The sequence below is a fragment of the Lineus longissimus genome, chromosome 12 (assembly GCF_910592395.1).
Source record: "Lineus longissimus chromosome 12, tnLinLong1.2, whole genome shotgun sequence".
NCBI lineage: Eukaryota > Metazoa > Nemertea > Pilidiophora > Heteronemertea > Lineidae > Lineus > Lineus longissimus.
The window spans coordinates 11,181,492-11,208,598 of NC_088319.1; the positions used below are offsets into that span (position 1 = coordinate 11,181,492).

At 42.8% G+C, this 27,107-nt stretch overlaps 3 protein-coding genes across 3 annotated transcripts in view; 2 read left to right on the forward strand and 1 right to left on the reverse strand.

Moving 5' to 3' along the window:
- LOC135497239 (high affinity cationic amino acid transporter 1-like) overlaps nucleotides 1-12,724 on the forward strand; it is a 42,295-nt gene extending 29,571 nt beyond the window's left edge. Inside the window, exons 4-9 of the mRNA XM_064787002.1 lie at nucleotides 6,794-6,989; nucleotides 7,294-7,408; nucleotides 7,750-7,881; nucleotides 8,166-8,378; nucleotides 8,657-9,710; nucleotides 10,285-12,724. Of these exons, the coding sequence (XP_064643072.1) occupies nucleotides 6,794-6,989; nucleotides 7,294-7,408; nucleotides 7,750-7,881; nucleotides 8,166-8,378; nucleotides 8,657-9,710; nucleotides 10,285-10,412 (1,838 nt within the window). The 3' untranslated portion in view covers nucleotides 10,413-12,724. The remainder of the gene's footprint in view (nucleotides 1-6,793; nucleotides 6,990-7,293; nucleotides 7,409-7,749; nucleotides 7,882-8,165; nucleotides 8,379-8,656; nucleotides 9,711-10,284) is intronic.
- A 3,309-nt stretch (nucleotides 12,725-16,033) lies between these two features.
- LOC135496542 (potassium voltage-gated channel subfamily C member 3-like) lies at nucleotides 16,034-18,502 on the reverse strand. The gene is made up of 3 exons (XM_064785902.1): nucleotides 18,238-18,502; nucleotides 17,400-17,665; nucleotides 16,034-16,966 (listed from the first exon to the last, which is right to left on the reverse strand). Exons 1-3 carry the CDS (start codon nucleotides 18,500-18,502, stop codon nucleotides 16,034-16,036), a joined length of 1,464 nt encoding a protein of 487 aa, XP_064641972.1.
- A 1,385-nt stretch (nucleotides 18,503-19,887) lies between these two features.
- On the forward strand, nucleotides 19,888-27,107 carry LOC135496543 (uncharacterized). Its single transcript, XM_064785903.1, has 8 exons — nucleotides 19,888-19,910; nucleotides 20,513-20,604; nucleotides 21,127-21,284; nucleotides 23,862-25,068; nucleotides 25,307-25,441; nucleotides 25,636-25,734; nucleotides 26,362-26,456; nucleotides 26,835-27,107. Exons 1-8 carry the CDS (start codon nucleotides 19,888-19,890, stop codon nucleotides 27,105-27,107), a joined length of 2,082 nt encoding a protein of 693 aa, XP_064641973.1.

The following is a 27,107-nucleotide window of genomic DNA, read 5'->3' on the forward strand; positions in this document are numbered from 1 at the left end:
TTGAGCAAATACTCAATTCACGGAGAATTAATTTCGGGGGCCTCGAACAGTCACGACTGTCATGCCAGAAGACGTTATGGAGTGCACTCGTATATTCAATTCATGAGCGTACGTGACTTCCCGAGATTTGCATAGATTTCGGGCACAATCATTACCGAGGTGGATCCGTGGAGTTCTTTTGCTTCAGCGTTTAGTCGGTCAAGTTGTCAAGGTTTTTCACTGCTATAAGACTAAAAGGTTTCCAGTAACGCGGCTGTGTAATGTAGGCCTGATTTCTGATCCCAAACGTTTTTGGCCCCGCCTGGATTGAGATGAGAATCGTATTTCTCCTTTTTTGTCAACACAGGTTAAAATAAACAAAGTCGACTCCCTTGAAGGCACTGGTCCGAACAGTGCTCAGGGTCTTGAAGAAAATGAATGGTAACTGCTCCTTTTCGGTCAAGAAATGGTTAATAAACGAAGTTAGAACCCTTGAAGGTACTGGTCAGAACATTGCTTAGGGACTTGTCGATCCAGAATAGAAGAAATTGAATCGTAAACTCTCCTTTTCTGTCAAGAAAGGGTCAATAAACATTATCGAACCCCTTAAAGCCACTGGTTCTAACAGTGCTCAAGGTCTTGTCGTTCTGAAATGGAAAGAAATCAATGGTAACCTCTCCTTTTGTGTCAAAAAAGGGTAAAAAAACGAAGTCAGAATCCTTGAAGGCAGTTGCCCTTACACTGCTCAAGGTCTTGTCGTTCTATAGTAGAAACTATTACTGCGAAAATCTCTTTCCTATCAAGAAATAGCTAGTGAACAGAGTCAAACAACTTGAATGCACTGGTCCGAACAGTGTTCAGGGTCTTATTGTTCTAAAATGGAAGAAAATGAATGGTAACCTCTCCTTTTCTGTCAAGAAAAGAGACCAAAAACGAAGTTAGAATCCTTGAAGGCACTGGTCCGAACAGTACTTAGGTCTTGTCGTTCTGAAATGGAAGAGAACGGATGGTAACCTCTCCTTTGCTGTCAAGAAAGGGTCAATAAACGAAGTCAGAATCCTTGAAGGCACTGGTCGGAACAGTGCTTAGGGTCTTGTCGTTCTGAAATGGAAGAGCATGGATGGTAACCTCTCCTTTTCTGTCAAGAAAGGGTCAATAAACGAAGTCAGAATCCTTGAATGTACTGGTCCGAACAGTGCTCAAGGCCTTGTCGTTCTGAAATGGAAGAGCACGGATGGTAACCCCTCCTTTTCTGTCAAGAAAAGGTCAATAAACGAAGTCAGAATCCTTGAAGGTACTGGTCCGAACAGTGCTTAGGGTCTTGTCGATCTGAAATGGATGAGCATGAATGGTAACCTCGCCTTTTCTGTCAAGAAAAGGTCAATAAACGAAGTCAGAATCCTTGAAGGCACTGGTCTGAACAGTGCTTAGGGTCTTTTCGTTCTGAAATGGAAGAGCAAGGATGGTAACCTCTCCTTCTCTGTCAAGAAAAGGTCAATAAACGAAGTCAGAATCCTTGAAGGCACTGGTCTGAACAGTGCTTAGGGTCTTTTCGTTCTGAAATGGAAGAGCATGGATGGTAACCTCTCCTTTTCTGTCAAGAAAGGGTCAATAAACAAAGTCAGAATCCTTGAAGGCACTGGTCTGAACAGTGCTTAGGTTCTTTTCGTTCTGAAATGGAAATAAATAAATGGTAACCTCTCCTTTTCTGTCACGAAAGAGTCCAGAAACGAAGTTAGAATCCTTGAAGGCACTGGTCATAACAGTGCTTAGCGTCTTGTTGTTCTAAAATTGAAGAGCATGAATGGTAACCTCTCCTTTTCTATCGAGAAAGGTTCAATAAACGAAGTTAGAATCCTTGAAGGCATTGGTCCAAACAGTGCTTAGGGTCTTGTCGTTCTGAAATGGAAGAGCATGAATGGTAACCTCTCCTTTTCTGTCAAGAAAGGGTCAATAAACGAAGTCAGAATCCTTGATGTCACTGGTCGGAACAGTGCTTAAGGTCTTGTCGTTCTGAAATGGAAAGGCATGAATGGTAACCTCTCCTTTTCTGTCAAGAAAGGGTCAATAAACGAAGTCAGAATCCTTGAAGGCCCTGGTCTGAACAGCGCTTAGGGTCTTGTCATTCTGAAATGGAAGAAAATGAATGGTAACCTCTCCTTTGCTGTCAAGAAAGGGTCAATAAGCGAAGTCAGAATCCTTGAAGGCACTGGTCTGAACAGTGCTTAGGGTCTTTTCGTTCTGAAATGGAAGAGCATGAATGGTAACCTCTCCTTTCCTGTCAAGAAAGGGTCAATAAATGTAGTCAGAATCCTTGAAGGCACTGGTCTGAACAATGCTTAGGGTCTCGTCATTCTGAAATGGAAGAGCATGGATGGTAACTTCTCCTTTTCTGTCAAGGAAGGGCAATAGACGAAGTCAGAATCCTTGAAGGCACTGGTCTGAATAGTGCTTAGGGTCTTGTCGTTCTGAAATGGAAGAGCACGGATGGTAACCTCTCCTTTTCTGTCAAGAAAGGGTCAATAAACGAAGTCAGAATCCTTGAAGGCACTGGTCTGAACAGTGCTTAGGGTCTTGTCATTCTGAAATGGAAGAGCATGAATGGTAACCTCTCCTTTTCTGTCAAGAAAGGGTCAAGAAACAGAGTCAGAATCCTTGAAGGCACTGGTCTGAACAGTGCTTAGGGTCTTTTCGTTCTGAGATGGAAGAGCATGAATGGTAACCTCTCCTTTTCTGTCGAGAAAGGGTCAAGAAACAGTCAGAATCCTTGAAGGCACTGGTCTGAACAGCGCTTAGGGTCTTTTCGTTCTGAAATGGAAGAGCATGAATGGTAACCTCTCCTTTTCTGTCAAGAAAGGGTCAATAAACGAAGTCAGAATCCTTGAATGTACTGGTCCGAACAGTGCTCAAGGTCTTGTCGTTCTGAAATGGAAGAGCTCGGATGGTAACCTCTCCTTTTCTGTCAAGAAAGGGTCAATAAACGAAGTCAGAATCCTTGAAGGTACTGGTCCGAACAGTGCTTAGGGTCTTGTCGATCTGAAATGGATGAGCATGAATGATAACCTCGCCTTTCTGTCAAGAAAAGGTCAATAAACGAAGTCAGAATGCTTGAAGGTACTGGTCTGAACAGTGCTTAGGGTCTTTTCGTTCTGAAATGGAAGAGCATGGATGGTAACCTCTCCTTTTCTGTCAAGAAAGGGTCAATAAACGAAGTCAGAATCCTTGAAGGCACTGGTCTGAACAGTGCTTAGGGTCTTTTCGTTCTGAAATGGAAGAGCATGGATGGTAACCTCTCCTTTTCTGTCAAGAAAGGGTCAATAAACAAAGTCAGAATCCTTGAAGGCACTGGTCTGAACAGTGCTTAGGTTCTTTTCGTTCTGAAATGGAATTAAATAAATGGTAACCTCTCCTTTTCTGTCACGAAAGAGTCCAGAAACGGAGTTAGAATCCTTGAAGGCACTGGTCATAACAGTGCTTAGCGTCTTGTTGTTCTAAAATTAAAGAGCATGAATGGTAACCTCTCCTTTTCTATCAAAAAAGGTTCAATAAACGAGGTTAGAATCCTTGAAGGCATTGGTCCAAACAGTGCTAAGGGTCTTGTCGTTCTGAAATGGAAGAGCATGAATGGTAACCTCTCCTTTTCTGTCAAGAAAGGGTCAATAAACGAAGTCAGAATCCTTGAAGGCCCTGGTCTGAACAGCGCTTAGTGTCTTGTCATTCTGAAATGGAAGAGCATGGATGGTAACTTCTCCTTTTCTGTCAAGGAAGGGTCAATAAACGAAGTCAGAATCCTTGAAGGCACTGGTCTGAACAGTGCTTAGTGTCTTTTCGTTCTGAAATGGAAGAGCATGAATGGTAACCTCTCCTTTCCTGTCAAGAAAGGGTCAATAAATGAAGTCAGAATCCTTGAAGGCACTGGTCTGAACAATGCTTAGGGTGTCGTCATTCTGAAATGGAAGAGCATGGATGGTAACTTCTCCTTTTCTGTCAAGGAAGGGTCAATAATCGAAGTCAGAATCCTTGAAGGCACTGGTCTGAATAGTGCTTAGGGTCTTGTCGTTCTGAAATGGAAGAGCACGGATGGTAACCTCTTCTTTTCTGTCAAGAAAGGGTCAATAAACGAAGTCAGAATCCTTGAAGGCACTGGTCTGAACAGTGCTTAGGGTCTTGTCGTTCTGAAATGGAAAGGCATAAATGGTAGCCTCTCCTTTTCTGTCGAGAAAGGGTCAAGAAACAGAGTCAGAATCCTTGAAGGCACAGGTCTGAACAGTGCTTAGGGTCTTTTCGTTCTGAAATGGAAGAGCATGAATGGTAACCTCTCCTTTCCTGTCACGAAAGGGTCAATAAACGAAGTCAGAATCCTTGAAGGCACTGGTCTGAACAATGCTTAGGGTCTCGTCATTCTGAAATGGAAGTGCATGGATGGTAACCTCTCCTTTTTCTGTCAAGCAAGGGTCAATAAACGAAGTCAGAATCCTTGAAGGCACTTGTCTGAACAGTGCTTAGGGTCTTGTCATTCTGAAATGGAAGAAAATGAATGGTACTGCTCCTTTTCTGTCGAGAAAGGGTCAATAAACGAAGTTTGAATCCTTGAAGGCAGTTGTCCTTTCATTGCTGAAGGTCTAGTCGTTCTATAGTAGATAGAATATTAATGCCAACCTCTCTTTGCTGTGAAGAAATAGTCAATGAACAGAGTCAAACAACATGAATGCATTGGTCCGAACAGTGTTCAGGGTCTTGTTGTTCTAAAATGGAAGAAAATGAATGGTAACCTCTCCTTTTCTGTCAAGAAAGAGACCAAAAACGAAGTTAGAATCCTTGAAGGCACTGGTCCGAACAGTACTTCTGTCAAGAAAGGGTCAATAAACGAAGTTAGAATCATGGGAGGCACTGGTCTGAACAGTGCTTAGGGTCTTGTCGTTCTGAAATGGAAGAGTATGGTTGGTAACCTCTCCTTTTCTGTCAAGAAAGGCTCAATAAACGAAGTCAGAATCCTTGAATGCCCTGGCCTGAAGAGCGCTTAGGGTCTTGTCATCCTGAAATGGAAGAAAATGAATGGTAACCTCTCCTTTTCTGTCAAGAAAGGGTCGATAAACGAAGTTAGAATCTTTGAAGGCACTTGTCTGAACAGTGCTTTGGGTCTTGTCGTTCTGAAATGGAAGAGCATGAATCGTCACCTGTCCTTTTCTGTCAAGAAAGGGTCAATAAACGAAGTCAGAATCCTTGAATGCCCTGGTCTGAAGAGCGCTTAGGGTCTTGTCATTCTGAAATGGAAGAAAATGAATGGTAACCTCTCCTTTTCTGTCAAGAAAGGGTCAATAAACGAAGTTAGAGTCCTTGAAGACACTTGTCTGAACAATGCTTAGGGTCTTGTCGATCTGAAATGGAAGTGCACGGATGGTAACCTCTCCTTTCCTGTTAAGAAAGGGTCAATAAACGAAGTCAGAATCCTTGAAGGCACTGGTCTGAACAATGCTTAGGGTCTTGTCGATCTGAAATGGAAGAGCATGAATGGTAACCTCTCCTTTTCTGTCAAGAATGGGTCAATAAACGAAGTTAGAATCCTTGAAGACACTTGTCTGAACAGTGGCTTATCTTTCGGAAACACAAGTAGCTAAATTCAAAATATTTTGTGTAGCCTAAGTCAAACCATTACACATGTGCAAGGTTCTAACAGTCCCCAGTTAGCCTTTTTTACGAGCAAGTGCACCTGAGGTACCCTGATTTTCTATTCATTGAATTCCTACGCAACTCTTTTGATTAGACTGATTTATTCATTGAAAGCTCTGGGGAACCTGATAAAGGCAGCTGCATCTACAGCCTCCGCCACCTCATCCTTTATCAATCGTGAAACAGTTATGATGACAATACAACGTTTTGGTATCATCCAGACTTGTTCAAAATGATAGCGCCCTCAGGTGACGCCTTTTATTGTGAACCGGCAACATGGAACCTGTTTACGAAAACCTGTACCGCGGTTGAATGATGATCACTGAGTTTCCCCAAAGGTGTCAACTTTCCTACCTTGCGTATAGATATCATCCCCAGGAGTGATTCGTTATGTATCGCAACTGATATGTATATGGATTGCAATACCTGTTACGAGTTTGAAAGATGGCGTCGTTTCCGTGACGATCATGATCGCGTGTCATCATTTCCCGGGAGAAAATCCTACCAATTCAGACGAGATTAAGCTAATGTGAAAATGCAGGTTGGAAGCAATCTGTTTGCAAGGGTGGGAGTTCCAGTCAACCCCTGGAATGACTGAACATACATACCATCACTTCAATTATTCATGCGCCGATTCGAACCGTGCTCAAGATCGGAGTGGCCGGCTCTGGAACCGGTGTTTACTTCAGTTTGTTATGTTCAGGTTCACGGGACCACGCACATCAATTTCGTTCCCAAGATGACCCTATCACGTTGAGATTGCCTCAGACCTATTTCAATGGGCTAAACAAAAGATTGGTATATACTGGCCGATAGCCTGGTGACATCTGAACCGGGGATCGTCCGGGTCAGGGCTAAACATGTTATTTTCCTAACCTGTACATATAACCTCGATTCATATTGGAGGGTCAGTTAAATTATCTTAGTTCTTAAAACCGATGATAAAACCATCAAGCCAGTATTCTGTTAAATGGCAAGCTTTATATCTAGTAACAATGTAACAGGCACCAGCCTGTTCCAAGAAACCACCTATGATCTTGCGGAATAACGGATAATATCTACCGAGTTATACATCCCAAATATTCTGTGCATTAAAAGTATGATCTTCTTGCAATACATGTGCATCGTCCTTCCTTTTTCGCAGGACTTTGTTACGCCGAATTTGCAGCACGGGTGCCGAAAGCGGGATCCGCCTATGTCTACAGTTACGTCAGCGTAGGCGAAATGTGGGCATTTGTCATTGGCTGGAACATGATTCTAGAAAATATGATCGGAGCAGCATCTGTCGGGAAGGCGTGGAGTCAGTACTTCGATACGCTGTTCAATGACACTGTTGCGAGGTAAGATGAAATCTGGCTTTGGAGATTTGTGTTGGCTGAAAAAAAACCTTAAAGGTTTCTGAAAAGCACAAACCCCTTATTCTAAATTGTGTTGGAGACACAGGTGATCCATTAATAGCTTTAACTCCTCACCAAAAATCGTGGTAGTGGGCGCCGAAAAGCTTAACATATATTATGATGGGTGTAGCGCGATTTTAACTAGTTGATTCCTCGTGTGGACATATTTGACAATATTCGGTGTCTAGGATAACAGGGTTGAGGCTAACTTAGACACAGTCTGACTTTACCAATCTCGATTTTTCAGGTACATCGCGGCTCACGTGCCACCGATGCAAGCACCTGGTCTTGCTGAACATCCCGATTTCATCGCCCTGGTGCTGCTGATTGTCTCGACCATGGTTGTTGCCATAGGGGTTAAGGTAAGCGGTCAGACCAAACCAAATTCCAAGGGTTTACATTTTTTTAACACGAAACAATAATATGCGTGTTTCGCAACCCATACAAAAGGTTACCAACGATAAAGTACGAAATGGGCCTTCCGAAAACTGCCTGATGACTTTTACCAGATACGTAAGATATATCCAAATAGGATAATCTGCTCAGTTTGATATTGTCCAAAGGTTCTAATACCACAAACAAAGTTTAAAAATCAATCCTTTTAAAATTTTCTGTCTGTACACTACAAGGCTTGTGACGTAGTATTACCTGATAAAGTCAGCTGCGCCCTTATCGACAAACTGCGTGTTCTCATCTTTTCTAGATGTCATCAGTCGTGAGCTTCGTCTTCACCATTCTAAACATATTGGTCATCGGCTGCGTAATCTGCATAGGCCTGTTTCACGTAGACGGAAAGAACTGGACGAATAATTTCTTCCCGTACGGATTCAAAGGGGTATGTACCATTGATTTTTTTGTTGGCTATAAGTGGTACATCATAATGTTTGGACCTATTTGTAATCCAACCAATTTTTAAATTCAATTAGAAATTTCAAATCTTTAACAAACGGCATAGGCATTTAAGAATATCAAGATGGGGATTGAGCGTAATTAGGTCAACAAAACTTTAAACTTTAAAACTCATTTTAATGAGTTTTAAAGTTTTGTTGTGATCAAGAAGTCCAGTTTTAAAAAACTGGACTTCTTGTTACCTATTCCTATTCATGACGTCTTTTTCAGGTAATGTCTGGTGCTGCCACCTGCTTTTACGCTTTCGTCGGCTTCGACACGATAGCGACATCTGGCGAGGAAGCGAAACAACCGAGTAAAAACATTCCCCTGGCCATCGTGGCCACGCTCATTATCTGTTTCTTGGCGTATTTTGGAGTGTCATGTGTCATCACACTCATGGTGCCATATAACGAGCTAGCTGTCTCCGCTCCACTGCCAAAGGTGCGTACTAGTAGTGGTTTTTGAAAAGAGTTGCATGTTTTCGGTGATATGTTTGCTTAAAATACTCTGTAAGATTGTGAATGTTATCAAGAATTAATAACGACTAGGCTTAGGTTGAAAAGAATCGACGCTTCTCGATCCGAATCCGAATTTTGCCGGATATTTTGAACTAGAGATCAATGCCCTCAAATCTAGAAGGTTTTAGATTGAAAGTAATATACGATTTATTTGTTTATTGCCATATTATAAAAACAAAATGTCTGACGTGCTTTCTCCAGGTCTTCTCTCAGACTGGTATCTACGGTGCAGAATACGTCATTGCCATCGGCGGAATGTGCGGCCTAGTCGCCTCCATGATGGGATCCATCTTCCCTCTGCCCCGGATCATCTACGCCATGGCCAAAGATGGCGTCATATTCCGCTTCCTTGCCAACGTAAATCACATGACATCGACACCATTCATAGCAACGGTAATTTCCGGCTTTGCGGCGGCCATCTTGGCGATGATTTTGGAACTTGAGAGTTTGGTTGAAATGATGTCGATTGGGACGCTGATGGCGTACACCTTGGTTGCAGTTAGTGTTCTGATCCTGCGATATCAGCCCGGGGATGTTGGACTCTCCAAGGACACCGTTCACAAGGGAACACCGGACGGCGAGCTCGGAGAAGGCGAATCCAAGGAGAAAGATGCGACTGGGGAAAGCACCGGGTTGCTTCGGGTCGGGAACAAGCTCAACCTGATCAAATACGTGCCAAGTAAACAAACCAGCGTCTTCCGTCGTCTGCCGCATGCTGACAGTGAAGACAGTGACGCAGGAAGTGTGGAGCAACGGAAAGAGGTGGTCGAGGAAGAAATCCGGCAGAAAAAGGATGACGGGTACCGCGAGGGTTACGACCAAGGAGAAGAGGCGGCTCCCCCAACTGGAAGCACCTATCAACGAATCGGCCCAGACCAAAGCATGAACAGTATGAGTAGTTTATTCAACTTCGGCGGTGCAAATCAAGAACCAACAGAACATTCGAGAAAAATTGTCATCATTTCAGTCATCGTCATCAGCCTCGTTCTCATATGTCTCAGCGTCTTGTGTATTTATGGATCAAGGTTTCTTGAAAACGCCTCCTGGTGGGCTGTACTTCTCGTCTGCGTGTTCCTGGCGGTTGTCATTACTTTCGTGGTGTTTATAGTTCGTCAGCCCAAGAACAAGCAGCGATTGATCTTCAGAGTCCCTTTCGTACCGTTCGTGCCCATTATGTCGCTGGTTGTGGATATATACCTGATGTTGTCCCTGTCGACTGCAACGTGGATACGATTCGCTGTATGGATGTTTTTAGGTAAGTTATACATTGTAGCCTGGTTTCTGTTTCAGTAGGGCTAGTTGTGGTTCTGTCCTGGTACTTGCACCACAACAATAACCAAAACTGTTGCCACTTTATCCCCAACGCCCAAAGTTTCGTACGGTGAGGAGAAGAGGTTTTTCACAATAAAAAAGACCTTAAGATCTTTTTTCTTTCGCCCAAAGACCTCTGAGGGTTGCATATTTGTGTTGGCCGAAAAACCTTTAGAAGTTTTTCAAAATCTCGAAATCCCTGTTTATTAAGAAGAGTTATCACCATCCTTGTTTTCAAGAAATATGAATGGTAAGCTCTAGGCTTAACCAGCCTTCAATTGAGATATCGTACACTGCGTGATGGAATTATTAAAAGCGAAATGAAGCCATTTCTTTGGGGGGGGGGGGGGGGGGGGATGATGGTAATGACAGTTATAGATCTCAACGTTGGCGCTCAGGATAGAATTGTTTCAATGGAGGGAAAAGGGGGATTCGTGAGTACACCATGGGTTCTTGTTTGACTTTGGTGATATAGAGTATGGAGCAAGTTCTTATGACCTCTCCTTTTCTTATTTCAGGATTTTTAATATATTTTGGATACGGCTTACGTAACAGCTCAGAGCGCCCGCCGTCGGAGCAGGAAGTAGTCCTGTATGACGTCAGCGATGCAGACGGTATAATGAATGAACGGAAGAAATCTGGTTGATTTTAGAAAAATATAGGAACAATATATTTAAATTATCTGAAATACTCATATCTGAAAATGTATGTGTTTATTGTTTGTTACGTCTTCGGATATAAGCATGTTTTGTTCACTCTACGTCATGTGAAACTGTTTGGAGTTTGTTCAAGGTTCACTTTCCATTGTAAATCTTGAAAATGTATGGCTGCCATATTTCACCCCTCGTTTGGGTCACCAAAAAACTACATCGAGCGCATAATAGACTTGTGTGGCTCTTGTAGGCAGAATCCATTACATGAACGTGTAATTATTTCACAATTCAATGTCTTGTCCACACAAGCAAGATACCACCATTATTTTATTATCCGACGTGATAAAACGGGCCACCATCATGATTCCACATGTATTCCCCAAAATCGTGTGTGTCGTGTAATAGTCAAAATAAAAAGTTAGAAGTATGAATTAGTGTAGAATCTGGCTGGATGTCGTTCAATAGCGCAAGGCAGATCAAGGTGTAGTATATGTACATGAGTTTGGCAGCTACGCACTGAGTTACGGACTCGTATTACGTCCGGGTGAGTGTCAACCATTTGGTGTTACTGGCTAGATGCCGAGAACGGTCTATTGTATTGAAATACGTCCGTGGCTAATTAGAAGAGCATCACTGTTAAATCCAAGTCAGTACAGCATTATAGGCCATGCAGGTTCTTAACGTATTCGTTAGGGGCAGTAAGCGCCGCGTTTTTGGTATTGGCTTCAACACAGCAACGCAGGTGCTAGCATAAAGACACATGTGGGGGTAATTTGAGATCACCCCATTGAAAAAAGGTGCAGGGGCTACCCAAAGACAGGTCATAAGAGGATGACCAATACCTACGCTTATACCGCCCCTTTCAAAAGCGTTGGTACCTACATGCACCGACGGCAGGTCTGGTCTGTACCTACTGGAAAAAAATAGGTGCTATAAAGTCTGTGACAGCTGATTGATGCCGTTTAACTGGTCCGTAACCACACCATTGGACGTGTTGGCATGTTTAAAAAAATGTAGGCATGCCTGTACAAGGTGTTTTAAGAATGACAACTGCCCCAACATCGACATTTTGAAAGGTTCCCAGCATCGTGGTAGAACTAGACTAGGAATTTTGATTAATGGCGACACTGTGGGACTGATGTCCTTCACCTGTTTATGAACTTAGTTTAGTACTTATCTATGTTACTTTATAAAAGTAAATCAATATTTATATTTGTAACCATCAGGATTCTGTGATAATGAGACAAAAATGGCTCTTTATTTTTTACCTTCGTCATTCAGCCCTCGGTACGCACTCGTAGCGAATTCGGGTACGAATCGATGGTTGAATAGCAGGGTTGCTTTATTTTCGACACGTGTATCTTAAACTTTCCATATGGCTTTTTCCTAACTGTCCGATTGTTATGCGCGAGCCACATTCCGGATTCTAAAGGCTTCAGCGGAATAGGTCCTAATCCTGACCGCGTTAACAATAAAAAGGCGAGCAAAAATGTTGACGCAAAAATGAACGTTCGCATGATGAAATTGAGCTTGGTAATTTTGGCACACAGTGATGTTAGCGCAAGGACACAAACTATCGCTTTGTCTGTTCTGGTGTGTCTCTCGAGGCCGCCATCCATTCCCAGATATGCGGACTTACAGGTAGCATCTTTCGAATTCTTAGTTTTCGCTCTGCAGTGCAGTAAATATTTTTCCAGATGGTGAATTGGCGTGTGTAGTTTTCTCCCGCCTAAGTAACGGTTTCAGTGGTCGGATTCGGGCTTTCGTTCCGACTGATTCCATTACAAGAGCCAAGAATGATAAGACTGAAGATATGCTACGTTCCAGCACACATACATGTAGGCAGGTTAGGCGCGTATTGAGCAGGAGCCGTGCAACTGCAATTCAGTGTTGGCTCCAAAATTGCAAAAAGTGGTGTTTAGCACGAACTGACGGCGTTTTGGACGCAGCCGTCATCAGTGAGTTTTTGCTAATCCCCCGAAACGCCAACGCGAACGCCTGTCCCATTGTTCGAGATCACGATCAGGCCGGAACTCGAACAAAGGGATAGGCGTTTCCTATTGATAAAATCCAAGACGCGGTCGTGCATGCGCGCGACTCGGCAGTTTTGTTGATATCATCATTTTCATCAGGAAAAGTAACTACTGTCCTGTCAAAAAACGCATTCCGGTTACGATGTCTATGACTATAGGTTTTGTTTGAGTGAAATCCTACTATTTTCCTAACTATTGTACCCGTTGTTGACGATGTATTGCTTCATGTTTACATAATCAAGGAGATCTGTTGTGCGAAAATAAAGGCATATCTTTACAAAACAAAAGCAGATGTTTCTTTTTTTCGCCTGGCTTAAGGCAATACATGTACAACGTAATAAACCGGGAGCCCAGGTGCCCTGCAAGAGCGACAACCCTCACTCTCATACTGTAATCCAGTGGCACGAACATGACCTCCATTAACGGTACATGAATAGGCAAAGGCGAACTCCTCTTGAAGTAGACAATACCGTGTCAAGGAGATAGGCTGCAAGTTGGTACAATTTACACAGGCCGTTAATTTCTTTTTGTATAACTGATATAGAGTGTCTTCACGGTCAGCCATGTTGGAGGGCAGAACAATGATATGTCATGCCTGACTTAACTGAATCAAATGCTGTCATGGTTATTTGGGCTTGATTTCTTTTGTCAGTCCCTCCAACATAGCCGGTGATGTCGTCACGTGAAAACACACTATTCAGTGGAGGATGGTTTTATGACGACTTGTCATCAGCGCAAGTGAGAATAATTGGTCTATGAGGGAGTTAATTAATTGTGGTAATTTAAGAATCACGGGTCACGACCGACGTAAGCGTACATTGTAGAAAATAATAATCGGAACAAACCAATGGCAAATACCATTGCGTAACACTTTGAATGCATTTAAAGAAAGAGAAGGACAGTGATAAACAAGTTGATTTTCGTTGAAACCACCTTGTGGAGTTGTCCACGATGGAGATCGGTTATTCGCAACCACTTTGGGACCCAATTCGATTAGCTCTTGATCAACTGTTGGATAAAAACCTTTGATTATGGATGAGGTTTTGGACACGTGAGACATACTGTTATTCAGGGGATAGATTGAAAATGTGAAGTGGTACATGTATCTTGTTGGGCGTTTGTCTTATCACTGGAACAACATTTTTGCATTCAACCACTAGGAACGGCCGGTGTAACATCTGTGGTTGTTTCCCATGTGTCAGTGTTTCCAAACAATAGGCAGCTAGAGAGACCATGACTTTTCAATAGGGGGATACACAGAAAAACTTGTCAATCTATTTTTGAGCGTTCCCAAACAATGAGGGGAAACACTCAAAAACAGAAACACTCAAAAACATTACACCTGTGTAGAAGTAGAAAACGTGCCCCTGGAAAAAGTACCCGGCCGTAATGTATTCTGATGGACTACATGATTCCATATAGACCATAATATAGCGGACTTAAATTACACTAGTCACCAGGACCGACCTAACCAAGAAGTACCGATTTGATTATAGCGGGGTGACTTGAATATTGTGTCATTTTGGTAAAAAACCGTTCACCAGGAAGGACCTTACGAAAAGGTACTGGATTGATAGCGGAGTGACTTGAGTCTCGTTTAAAGGACCATCGTTCAGTTCTACATAAGTAGTTTCCATCAATAAATTGCACAAAGAAAAGGAAAAAAACTCAAAATCTGTCTGGCAATGAATTATCACGCTTTTCCGATGTTGACTCCAATTTGACCCGAGTTAGCTCTCCATTCGTCGACCCTTTCCACGTCGAACGATGCACTAGTAAGGCGTTTCCTGGAGCTATGGATCTTATACCCTGTGACGTCTTGGTGCTGAATATCGATTTTTCCGAAGTCACACTGGTGGCGCTACCCCGCAACTCCGACGATAAATGGAAATGACGTTGCGTCATAATAGCTAACCTGGTACCACTGGCCACCGTCAGACGACGCTGTTGTGTTTGACCTATTTTGACTTTTGTATTGACGGGACGGACCCGTCAGACGACGCTTTTGTGTTTGACCTATTTTGACTTTTGTATTGACGGGACGGACACAACAGCGTCGTCTGACGGTGGCCAGTGGTACCAGGCTACATAACAGCGGGTCGACGTGAACTCGGATCTCGGCGTGCACTCACGTGGCGGGAAAGGTCTTTCGCGCCAGGACTTGTGCGAATAAGGCGTTTTTCTACTATCTAAGAGCTGAAACAAAATTGGAAAAGCATCAAACACTTTTAGAAAAATAGTTGGCTGGCATTTTGGAAGAACTGCTATGGATTCCTATACCACTTCTCATCCTGATGGAATAAACAGTTCAAATCAATCTGCAGATGTAGGAGATATGTGCGTTAGATCTTCATTGAACATACTCAATCTAATAACAGTACCGATGATCTTTGTTCTAGGTTTCACGGGGAATCTTGTGACAGTAATAGTGATCGCGCTAAAGAGGGATTTGCAGACTTCATTTAACTTGTTGGTGGCGGTGCTTGCAGTAGGTAATTGGTTGCTAATGACTTTCACAGTTCCCTTACATTTCGTATCAATAGTAGCACGGACGCCAAAACCTGCTTATCTCTGCCACATAGAAGTCTTTTTTGGGGTTGTTTCTTCTTTTCTGACTTTCACACTGGTACCTGTAATTGCATCTGTCCGACTTTACGCAGTCAATAGCAATTTACCATTCAGATTGAAGAGATCAGTCGTGGTTGCAATTACGGCCATCACAGCATTGACGGCAGTTTTGGTGGCAATTTTGATAGTATTCCGGACCACTTGGTCAGAATTTACCTGTGGCGCCATACACAAAAGCATAGCTAACTCATTAGAGCAAAATCGAGACATTAACTTCAAAATGAATTTATTCTCAATGGTAGCTTTCGCAGTTGTCACCCTGACCACGGGTATCTACATCGCTCTGTACAAGGTAATGCGACGGTCAGAAAGAAGGCCAACTCCAATCACTCCTTACCAAAACATTGCGAAATTTAAAGCAATCATTGCCATTGTGGCCATTTTCGTCATAACACACTCAAGCGCACTAATATTGACTACAGTCTACATTAATCGGTTTCATGATCGTTTAGGATTGGGAAAGGTGCAAAGAGCCTGCCTGACCAGCGACATATCCATCACTGCAAAGAGCTTGATTTACTTGCAAGGAGCTTTGAATTGGATTGTTTACACTGTTTCAAGTAGAAGGTACCGTAAGGCGCTTATTCTTTTCAAGAAAACGCGTGTCGGTGTAGCGAATGTATCGACAGTTCCAGATAGCACATTTGTGGCCTCACACAGTCAAATACAGACCGTAACAGATGCGCCAGTGTAGAAGTGGAAAATACCCTCGTGGGAAAAGTGTCCGGCTCTATGCCATTCTGACACATTATCGTACATGTAAATGGTTCCAAAGAAGCCATGGCAGCCAATAGCTTAGAGATAAAAGGGCTAAATGAGTCCTTTTTTCCCTGGACATTTAAAACTTCTACACCTGTTTGTTATCAAATTGGACTGGTTTGTGAACACTTCGAATGCATCATAGTACCACCCTCCATAGCATAAAAGGAAGCCGATTAGCAGGAGCTAATAAATTAAGCATACACAGATTTTGTTTTAATTAGTTTATAAGTTTCCCCCGGGGCTATGCTCTTACGCCTCTTATCCTCATTGGACGAATCTTTCCGCGGATGAATATCAAGGTCACGGGAGTAGTTTAACACGACGGTAAAGTTATTGGTCATCAGTGGGACCATGACGGCCAATAGGAGAATACCGGATAGGGCGCATACAACACCTATGACTTTCCCGAGACTCGAGTGTGGTACGACGTCGCCGTAGCCTACGGTTGTCATGGTAATTATGACCCACCAATAGGCATCAAATGCTGTGTTGAAATCTTCACTTTTCCAGTCGCCGCTTCCCAGACGTTCAAAGACTAGGACTAGCGCCCCCATTGTCAGCGTGAAAGTGAAGACGGCCAGGAAGAAAACGCTTATCATTCCCTGCTTTACGTTATATTTGATGACGAAAAACAGCACCCGGCACGGCATGTAGTGTATCAATAGCACGCACAGTTGGAGCCCACGTAGCTGTTTCAGGTGCCATAGCAACGGAATCCAGGTGGCACTGCTGTGGTCACATGACTGGAGCCAAACGACCCCTTGCCAGTAGAGAAAGAATGCTAGTGACGGGAATAGACAGACGCACTCGACGATGTTTCGATAGGAGAGGAACGCTGTCTTGATCTTTGGTGCAGAGATCAGACGCAAAAAATTATCGAATGCAAATATTACACCAACTACCATATCGGCGATGTTAAAGGCCATTATGAAGTTACTAGTTCCGAGATATCCCGATAGGATTACTTTGCACAATATGGTGTCTTCTTGATCTGTTACGTCTTCTTCATCAGTTAGGTTGGAGGTGATGGAGTGCAACTGGCTTGAGAAGCTGTGTGAGTTCTGCTCCACGATAATTCGGATCATGTTGAGCACGACGAGCAAGTAGACAAAAACTGCATAGACCTGAAGGTATAAGAATAAAAAATAAACTACATGTATAAAGATTGCACTATGATTGGAGGCGATTGCTGAAAATAAGCAGTTTCTCCTGAACAGATTATACATCTACATGAACCAGAGTATTTCATTTATGCCTACATTATTCACTATGTATCATGTAGTTCTTTTGACGGACTTAATAGATTAGGAAATATAAAAATAAGGTATGTGTCTTGGGTGTATGAAATACATAAACATTTCAGTACAAAAGGTTCTCCATTTTTTGGAACTGACGGAATGTGAACAAGCTGCCTTCAAATACCTAAATACCAAAATACCACGCCCAAGTAGTCCCGTTAATATGGCTATCTTGTTAATGTTCATTGGTTCAGAGACGTCACTGGAAGCTGGTACCGCGCTATCTACACAGTCATGTAGTAATACCGCTCTAGCGTACCTTTGCGCCAAGTGACGATGAAGGGTACGTCATGAAGTACCAAAGTCGCGGCCTCCATCTTCTCCCATTGTGATGGAAAACGTAGTCTGATAACAGGTTTTTCTCGTCGATGATGGTCTCCTTGAATTGCCTAATCACATCAGTGTTGCTGTGGGCTTCCTGGTAGGCCGGAGAGCAGCAGGGCGCAACGGGGCAGGTGATCCGCCAGAACTCAATGTCCCTCTTGAAGATGGTGGCGCAAACTACAGACGGGTGGTGCAGTTCCCCTGAAGGACAGAACTAGTTCATGAGACAAGCATAAACGTATGGCGGAGGTGTCACCAGTCGACCACGTTTCAGAGTCACACGACACAGAGGGGTGGCACTTTGCGTGAGACCTTTGGCAAATAACTTCACTTCGATTGCCCCTTCACTTTTTTTATGCCCACGCAAGCAGTCCACGGACGTTCCAACTTTTTTCAATCGGCCAACTTGAATGCAAATGAAATGCATTGATATGGCGCTGCATAGTGTAAAAAACAGTCTCAAAACCCTTTACATTGGGTTCCCCGCCCTAAATATTTTCTTTAGAAACCGAGGAGCGCGCATACTATGCTGAGTTTCACCATTATCAGGTCAGTATGAAAATCCACGAGCTAACGCTCAAGATCAGATATCGGACCCACGTCGCCTGCGTGCTACCATCATTCGCACTGAAGTAATGTTAGGTAAAAAGCTTGACTGTAAAGTTTGTCGTCCACTATTTTTGCATTGAACTGATGAATAATGTAATAGTATACCACTTCTTCGAGAGAAAATCAGTAGACCTATTCCGTTTTCTGCAAAAATATAAGCTTACCAGTTTTGTAGAATTGTATGACTGCCTTAAAAACATTCGGGTCCCTATCAAACACGTATACTACGTTCCTCTCCAGTTCAGGCAGATGCTGATACTGTTCTGCAAGACGCCCAAGAGTAGTGTCAGGATATTCGTCCACAACATCAGCCAGTAGTTCAAACTTGACGCCCCGAATATCAAAATTCAATACGTCTCGTTCAGAAACCTCCGCATCGGTTGTTCCACTTGGGGCGTTCGCCTTTTCCCAAAATATCCTTTTCGCCATGTTGACATTTTTAATGCGTTTACTAAATTGTATTTTACTGGGTTGTATAAGCAAACTGTTTGATAACATGCCTTATCAGATAAATCATTGTGTAACGTTTAACAAGGCAGGTAAGAACATCAAAATGTTCTGCATATCGCGTCCTTTGAATAATAATCATTATCGTCTTACAAAATCTCTATTGCGGACACCCATGGGACTGGGCGTTGGTGTCCATAATGTAGAGGTGTCCTTAATAGAGAGGTTATGCCATTATTGTCCGAAAAGGATATTCATGTGTATGAACACGGCGGTCGTGAAGCCTACATTATTACATATTACATTTTGTTTTTAATATTAACTACTTCAAATAAGCTGATGCAATTTATAGGCGAACTTGAAATTACTTTATTGGCATTTCTAGTGGAGGTAATATTAATTTGCCAACATTGATACTAAGTATATAGAGGTTGTGTTCGCACGCTACATACTACATAATAGACAGCGTATATCCTTATAGTTGTATAGAAGAATTGGATTGAGCTGCGACACATCAAGCTTTATTCTTTGTAATTAGAGCACAAGGGGACTAACAACTCAATGCACTGCACTTAATGTTACAATATACAGTAGCTGGGCAATGTGATGCACAGTAAAGATACAATACAATACATTCGGTTTTAATTAGGAGAGCAACGGACATTAAATTCACTCCACCATGTACTTAACTGAACTGAGTGTCTAATTATGTTCATCAATTACGCAAACTTCACACCTGTTAGGTCTAATCGAGTACCTAAATGAACTCGGGACGCCACTTTTTTGGTTTACTGTCCGTAATTGCAAGGTGATTGCACCAAAAAGTTACCATGGCCGTGTCCGCAATTCGGAGTAGAGAGGTGTCCGCCCTACAGAGGTTTTGGTTAAAGCAAATGACTTAGAACGAACATGTCCGTAATGCGGAGATGTCCGCCTGGCAGAGGTGTCCGCAAGGGAGGTACTACTGTACGTACAATTTAGTAACAGTGGTCTTCCTTAACGGCCTACGCCGTTCGTTGAATATTTGAGATTTGTAATTGCATTTGAAAATTTCAAATTATGTAAATGCGTGCTGGATTCGAAACCATGGCCACTATTGAAGTAACATCAATTATTTTGACAACGCTTACGGAACATTTGTACGTGTGTATGTACGGTGTACATGAAAGCGTCTGCTCAAACTAGTTGTCACCCCTCACACTTTAGAGTAACGTCATTCGCGTCCGTTGCTATAGTAATTCACACGTTTTCATAACAATTCCCACTTCTATAAATTTTTCTGCGAGGCCTGTTCCTTTGCACAATTACAAGCGCAGCGATCGTCTTGATACTGTTTTCCGATGTCGCTTTAAAAAAATCTCTGCAAAATGACGATTAAGGAGAAGGAAAGGTGAGTTTTGAATTTCACTCTCAAATCGTATTGTTTGCCCTGGTATCTTCATTTCTTAAATATAAATTTTGCCCGGCATAGCATTATCAAAACAATTTTAAATGTATTTTTATGCAATTGGAAGTTTCATGGCGGACTACGTCAAGCCATAGAAAAGTCAAAATTATTTGCCAGGTTACAAAGTTATTTCCTTAACGAGGTCTTGTGAATCGAACGCAAGCCTAACATGTTTATGTGCCTCAAAAGGATTTTAAATACACATGTAATAAATTTTGATTTCAAAATAGATTTTACTACATTTATAGCCGTTGTGTGAATGAACGCGATGGCTTACTCCACCTCCTTTTTAACTTTGAAAATTCCACGTTTTAAACAAACCAAAACAAAAATTCATGCGAAAGAAAACTTCTGAGCTTCATCCTGTGAAGTTGCCACATTTTTGTTCAGAGAGAATGAAATTAATTTGCATTCGAACCACAGATCTTTGGATTAGCGGTCGACTGCTCTTCAAATAGTTAAGCTATATCGAGGTTCCGTGATTTTCTGTACAGTGTGACACCATTATTAGAGCCAGCAGATTTTTATCATGATATCTTTTCCAGGAAACAGCGAAATATGTCGCGCCTAAGTACTTCATCGCATTCAACATCAGCTTCGAATATAGCCAACGAGGAAGCGGAGCAGGTTAATGCAGGTACACGTCTTTCTTATCCCCCATTTTGCTTTCCCAGGTTATTAGACTCCCTTAGGCCGATTTCGGGCGCAAGGAGTCGGACCTGAGCCGCAGATCGGCCAAATGTTCGTGATCACCACGTTTGAAAAAAGCCCTGAGGCGAAACCCAAGGCATATTACAACGTACAATTAGACCCCTAATATCAGAAACGGATTCAATCTGCACTCTTGAAATTTATTAGTAAAAACAATTACTCAGGTAATTCCTGTTGTACCAAAAATGTGAAATTACAGTAATATTGTAGTGAAACCTATATCTTTAATTAGTTGTTCCAGCTAAATAGTAGTAGGGAAATACCATTTCGATAGTTATAACAACTAATTTCACAGCCAGCGCAATAGGAAATTTAGTTTTGTTGAAAACTGTAAACATGATAAAATAGCTATTTTCACTACCTGTAGTCTACAAAATGTATTTGATTGTAAGAGTGCAGTAGAGATAATTCATGTATAGGTCATTAATTCCTGATATGCCATTTCCAGGAGTATGGTGGGGTCTGAACGAGCCCTTTTCGGAGCTGGGGAAGTGGCGGCAACAGTTCAAAATGCTGATGGTGACGGGAGTGCCCATCCTTGCCTTACTGGCCATCTCCATTTATTCTCTGCAGGAGGGCACGCAGGAGAGGCTTGATTTGGTTGAGGTACGTACAAAGTGGTTCGTATCTGTGTACGCCGGAGGGTTCTATGCTCCGTGGGAGTTCGATGTTCTCATAGGCCTACATGTATATGCTCCTCAGGTGTCCGATGTTCCCCCAGGTTGGAACATAAACCGAATGCCCTCCCAAGAGTCACGATAAAACCTGTCTTTCATACAGATTTAGACCGATCTTCAGTCTGACGAAGGACAAAGAGGTATTATAAACGTACACGTACATCCTTTCATGGAAGACATTTGTATTGAGAGTGTTTTAGAAACGATTCAAATGGTCTCCAATGGGAGGATGAACATGAAGCCTGGTGGCATTGGAGCAGGAGGAACCCAACGTTGGCATGATGGTGTGACCAGCCGGAAGTACCTCTCAGCAAATTCATTGAAGTGTCGAGGCACTCGTTAAACAAGATAAGCAAGAAACACAGAAACGAGTTAGTGTCAAAACCAAATTAAAAAATCCATCTGCATCAGTCAACAGCAAAACCTACCACCCGATGGTGAAATTTTGAACTTTGACCTCGCTGACCTTAACAAAGAGGGTCGTCAAATCCCGGGTGAAATAAATTATGATATTTGTCAAAAAGGGTTCACGTTCCACTTGCGTTGTTGATAATTGTACATGCATGCATACGAGTACAATTTACACGTACCCGCGAAACGTACCCCGCTATACTAACACCCTGATTTGTTAGCGCAAACGAACATGTAGGCGTCAACGTCCGCGACATCGACTCGCGTACGCGTGGGGCCGTATGTATCATCACCCATGTGTCATTGTCGCATCCTTTATTATTCATCCATTAATGCATACTCAGTATCGAAAATACTGGATCGGCAAAAACAGTCATCAATTAGTAATGCGCAGGTGCCAACTCTAGACCACCATGAGCCCGCGCTCTGCGAGGGATGATAAAATCAGCAAACCTCTACTATTATTTTCTCAAACGCCATGACACAATTTAATCTGAGCAAACTGATTGGCACCTTTGTTTAAGCATCATATTTATAATTGCTGTGAAGGTAAAACAGTGACGATATTTTACTGAATAAATCCTATTACTAACAAAAGTGTTATTGCAAGTAGGCCTACATGTATATGTATTTGAAATTTTACGATACATATCGTGGCAACATCCTGGTTGCTTTATGCATTAATTTACATGTATTCTGTTGACACTGAGTATTTAGTGAATCAGTAAACAGAGCACTCTGTCCGATACCAATCCGCCAGCAACATGTCAGCGATCATTGTACGGTGTATCGCCATTTCGCCTACAATCATTTCGCCTATAACCATTTCGCCTACAGCCATTTCGCCTACTTGTCAACTCGCCTACTTGTCAATTCGCCTACTAGCCATTTTGCCTACTTGCCTTTTCGCCTACTAGCCATTTCGCCTACTTTTACTGCTATTTTTGTTTTTTTAAGTAGGACTTTCTGGATATTTGTATTGAATAGAGGTGGTTTGAGGCGAATATTTACCTGGCAGATAGGAGTGCGATCACTATACATCAGGTGGCGCTATTGACTACAAACCTATGAATTATGGAACATTATGCACTATTTGTCAACCTATTTTTTGATAATCCATAAGTTTGTAGTCATTAGCCCCACATGTGGTATAGTGACTGTACTCATATCTGCCAGATACATGTGACCAATGAAGGTCTCTTTAAATCTCCCCCTTACAAGTATTTCTACCACCGAAGCCATTTTCTTCAGATTCCTATTGTCTGTGAATCCTTTTATAGGCTTAATTAGTTTGCTTATGTTGTGTGACACACTTTATAGTGATCCAATTAATCCAGTAATTAATCCAGCAACCAAATTATAGCTTCAACAACAACAAATTAGTGTATGATGATTGGGACTCTAAAATGGAAATGGGATACAATCCTCTGCAACAGTAGGCCTACATGGGGCCAAACATATATTTTTGACAGATACCAAATAAACGTGGTGGATTTGCAAATCCCCTGCAACGGTAGGTATAAGGCCTGATAACATATATTTTTTACTGATACTGGTATCAATATGGAGGATTTAAAACAAATATTTTCAGAATTATGTGAAATGGCATTTCTGTATGTAGGCGAAATGGCGAGTAGGCGAAATGGTGGGTAGGCAAAATGGCAGGTAGGCGAAATGGCAAGTAGGCGAAATGGGAAATAGGCGAAATGGCAGGTAGGCAAAATGGAATTTTTTGGCCGTAGGCGAAGTGGCTGTAGGCGAAATAATTGCAGGCGAAATGGCGATAAACCCATTGTACAGCAGAGAGCAGTTGCCCGACCATTTCCGCCAAAGGTGTCTCAACTATCATGTTCAGAGAAGTCACAGTCCTGCTGGAAGCCGGTTTTGCACGAAAAGCCAACATACCTCACGCTCAAGTGGTCCCTTTAAACAATATTACACATTTGCATATCACACAATGTGTTGCACCCTTAACACTTTTAAAATAGCACTCCAGCGTTTTAGTATTTTGTGATGTAGCAGATGCCACATAGTTATAAAGAACAAATAAAAGAATCCAAGTCGCTTTTCCTCAATATTTCTCCTTCCCTTGCAGGCTCGCGAGACTGTCCACTTCACGGTGCAGGTTGGCTGGCTCATTCACCTCCTTCAGAGAGAAAGGGACATGTCCGTAGTGTACCTCTCCAACAACATGGGGGCAAACACCCAGACCCTGCTGTCAGAACTGTGGAGCTCCACCGATAAAGAACTTGAGGACTTGCCCGACTGGCCAGTGAATGTTGACAAAGAAAAAGGACGCGCGGAATTCGAGAATAAGAAAGCCTTCAAAAAACACTTAGACGAGCACAGGAGTAATCTCAGAATCAATACGGCGTCTTTGAATGGCGAGATCGTCTTTTATACGTCACCCATGAGAATCTTTATGAACTGGTTGACCGATTCTTTGAAGAAGTCGGAGCATGGAACGCTTTGGAAGACACTGGTAGCGTACCAAAAGATCATCTTGTGTAAGATCGAGGCCGGAGTGGAACGCGCGCTGGGAGAGCTGTACTTCAGTAATCACGGATTCCTGAACAGAGCGGAATTTGTATGGTACATCAAGGAGCATAACGCCTACAAGGCCTACTTTCAGTTGGCGCAGCAGTATTCGACACTAGTGACACCAGTGCTGCAGAGCAGAACTAACACAACGACCGGACAGAACGTGATTGACAGCATCTCTTCTATGAGAGAGCTAATCTTTTATCAGCGGATTTCCGAGGCAAATACGGGAAAGAAATGGTGGTTTAGTAACATGACCGCCTACCAGGAGGTGCTGCTTACCATTCAGACCGATTTAGCAAGCCTCATCTTTAATCAAATCAACGAATACACTTCCGAGACTGACACGAATGTTGCAATCAGTTGCGTCATGATGGGGCTGGCCATCTGCATGTTCCCGCTGTTGCTGCGCTCCGTCCGACAGACGACAGGAGACATGCAGCGCTACGCTATCATCCTAGCGGACAAAACGAAAGACCTAAACCGCGAGAAGAGGCGCACGGACCAGTTACTCTATCAGATGCTACCGAGACCAGTTGCGGACCAGTTAAAGAATGACGAGTCGGTGAATGCTGAGTATTACAAGGAGGTTTCCATTATGTTCTCGGGAATCGTCGGTTTCAACTCGATTTCTGCCGAACTGGCCCCGATTGACATCGTGTCCTTGTTAGGCAGCCTGTACACAACCTTGGATGAGGTCCTGGAGCGCCACGACGTGTACAAGGTGGAAACTATCGGAGACACATACATGGTGGCTTCAGGTAAGTTAAAGCAGGATCTACTTAAGGATTCTATATCGATTACCAAGTTTCGCCATTTCTATTCGAAAATCTGCGACGTGAAAAACACGTTTTTTGCCTCTTGAAAGAATTGAGACCGAGCTCAAAACAAACATAATCTTAGGGGTTCAGCATTCTCAAGGCAGAAATAAAAAATCATCATCATCAAGGTTGTCATCTACAATATCAATACTATCATTATATTAAATTTCTTTTGCAGGTCTACCAACCAGAATTGGCGATACCCACGTCTCAGAGATTGCCAACCTCTCCCTTGACATACTGAGCGTGGCTAGCAGGCACATCGCGGGCTGCCCAACAGGCACTATACGACTACGTATTGGGATCGACGTGGGTAAGTCAGTTGAAAATACTTGATTGCTCGTCTAGCTTCAAGATGGTCAGAATGATATACTGACCAATCAAAATCCACTTACCCTGCTTCACCGGTCTCCAGAATATAGCAAATCGAAAGAGATTATTTACCTGAGGCTACCGGACAATCTTGCCTAGAGAAAGTGGTGAAGATTATTATTCGTTCTGTTCTAGGTCCGGTAATGGCTGGTGTTGTCGGCCTGAAGATGCCTCGGTATTGCCTCTTCGGGAACACGGTCAACGTGGCATCCAGGATGGAAACGAACGGCTTACGTAAGTGCCTTGTTATTGAATATATATTATATCATAAAAATGTAGTGATTTGTTTATCTCTTCGATATTGCATTAGATTTTCATTGCAATTCTAGCTTTCAGCCATTTCAATTTAAGGTATATCCTATTCTAACCTGTTTGCTTCATGGGTAATTTTGCTGGTAATATAATGGTCTTTTGCACATTCTATTAATTAGATCTATCTCAGTACCAAACAACTTGCACTTATATACATCTGACATGTAGGTCTCCACTGAAGGATATGTGTTAAAGAAACTGCACGTACAGCACATGACTCGGGCTGACATTAGAAGGCCTCTGTAGCCAACAGACTCACAAATCCAGGGGCGGATCCGGGCGCCGGAAAAAGAGGGGGCGCGCACTGCATTTCGCAATGTAATATCTTGTGTGTTGCAATAGGATTGTCAGTTTCAATGTTTTTCATGAATTGCGTGTGTGTGGATGGAGTCGGTGGGGCGGAGAGGGGTGCATGCGTCTGATGCCCCGTCCCCCATTGAATTCGTGCCTTGACTCCTAAGACCCTCCCTTCTGATTGAAATATCCACTTCTGGTAATCAGTTCACACTTTCCCTCAGACAGCAACATTTCCTCAAATCTTCTTTCCAGCAAATCGTATCCACATCAGCAGTCGACTCAATGAACTTCTTCAGGTCGTTGGTGGATATGACATACAGCCCCGTCAACCACAAGTCAATATCAAGGTAAGTTGTAAATCAAATATTCATCATCATCATCATCATCATCATCATCATCATCATCATCATCATCATCATCATCATCATCATCATCATCATCATCATCATCATCATCATTATTAGCAGCAGCAGCACATCATCCTCATCATCATCCTTTTGGATCTTTGCCAATGAGTAGTTTTATTGCGCTTAAACACGTGTGTCAGAACGAAGGTTTAAAGCGATCTGAAGGCGCACAGAGAATTCGATTTAATACTGATACCAAGGGCGCGCGAAACTAGAGTCGTATATAACCTCATAAGAAGTGCTTTGATAACCGAAAATGTCTCTCAAAGGCCAGGATTTATTTCTGACAAATAACTGGTACCTCGATTTATTTTACAGGGCAAGGGTCTCATGAGCACGTTCTGGTTGTGCGGCAGCCCAACTCATTCTACCAACGGTAACGAGGGATCCCTCCCCCGCATGAATAATGTGGGCGAGGTCAGGATGGGCATCGAGACTTCTAATAACAAGATCTATCGGCCTGGGACGATCGTGAACCTGGGCCAGCCCAAGCAGGGACTCTTAGGAGGCCAGCCGACGAATTATAGCATCAACAGAACTGGAACGTCGTCTCCGCCTATCCTACAGCTGACGGAGGGCTATGATTATTGA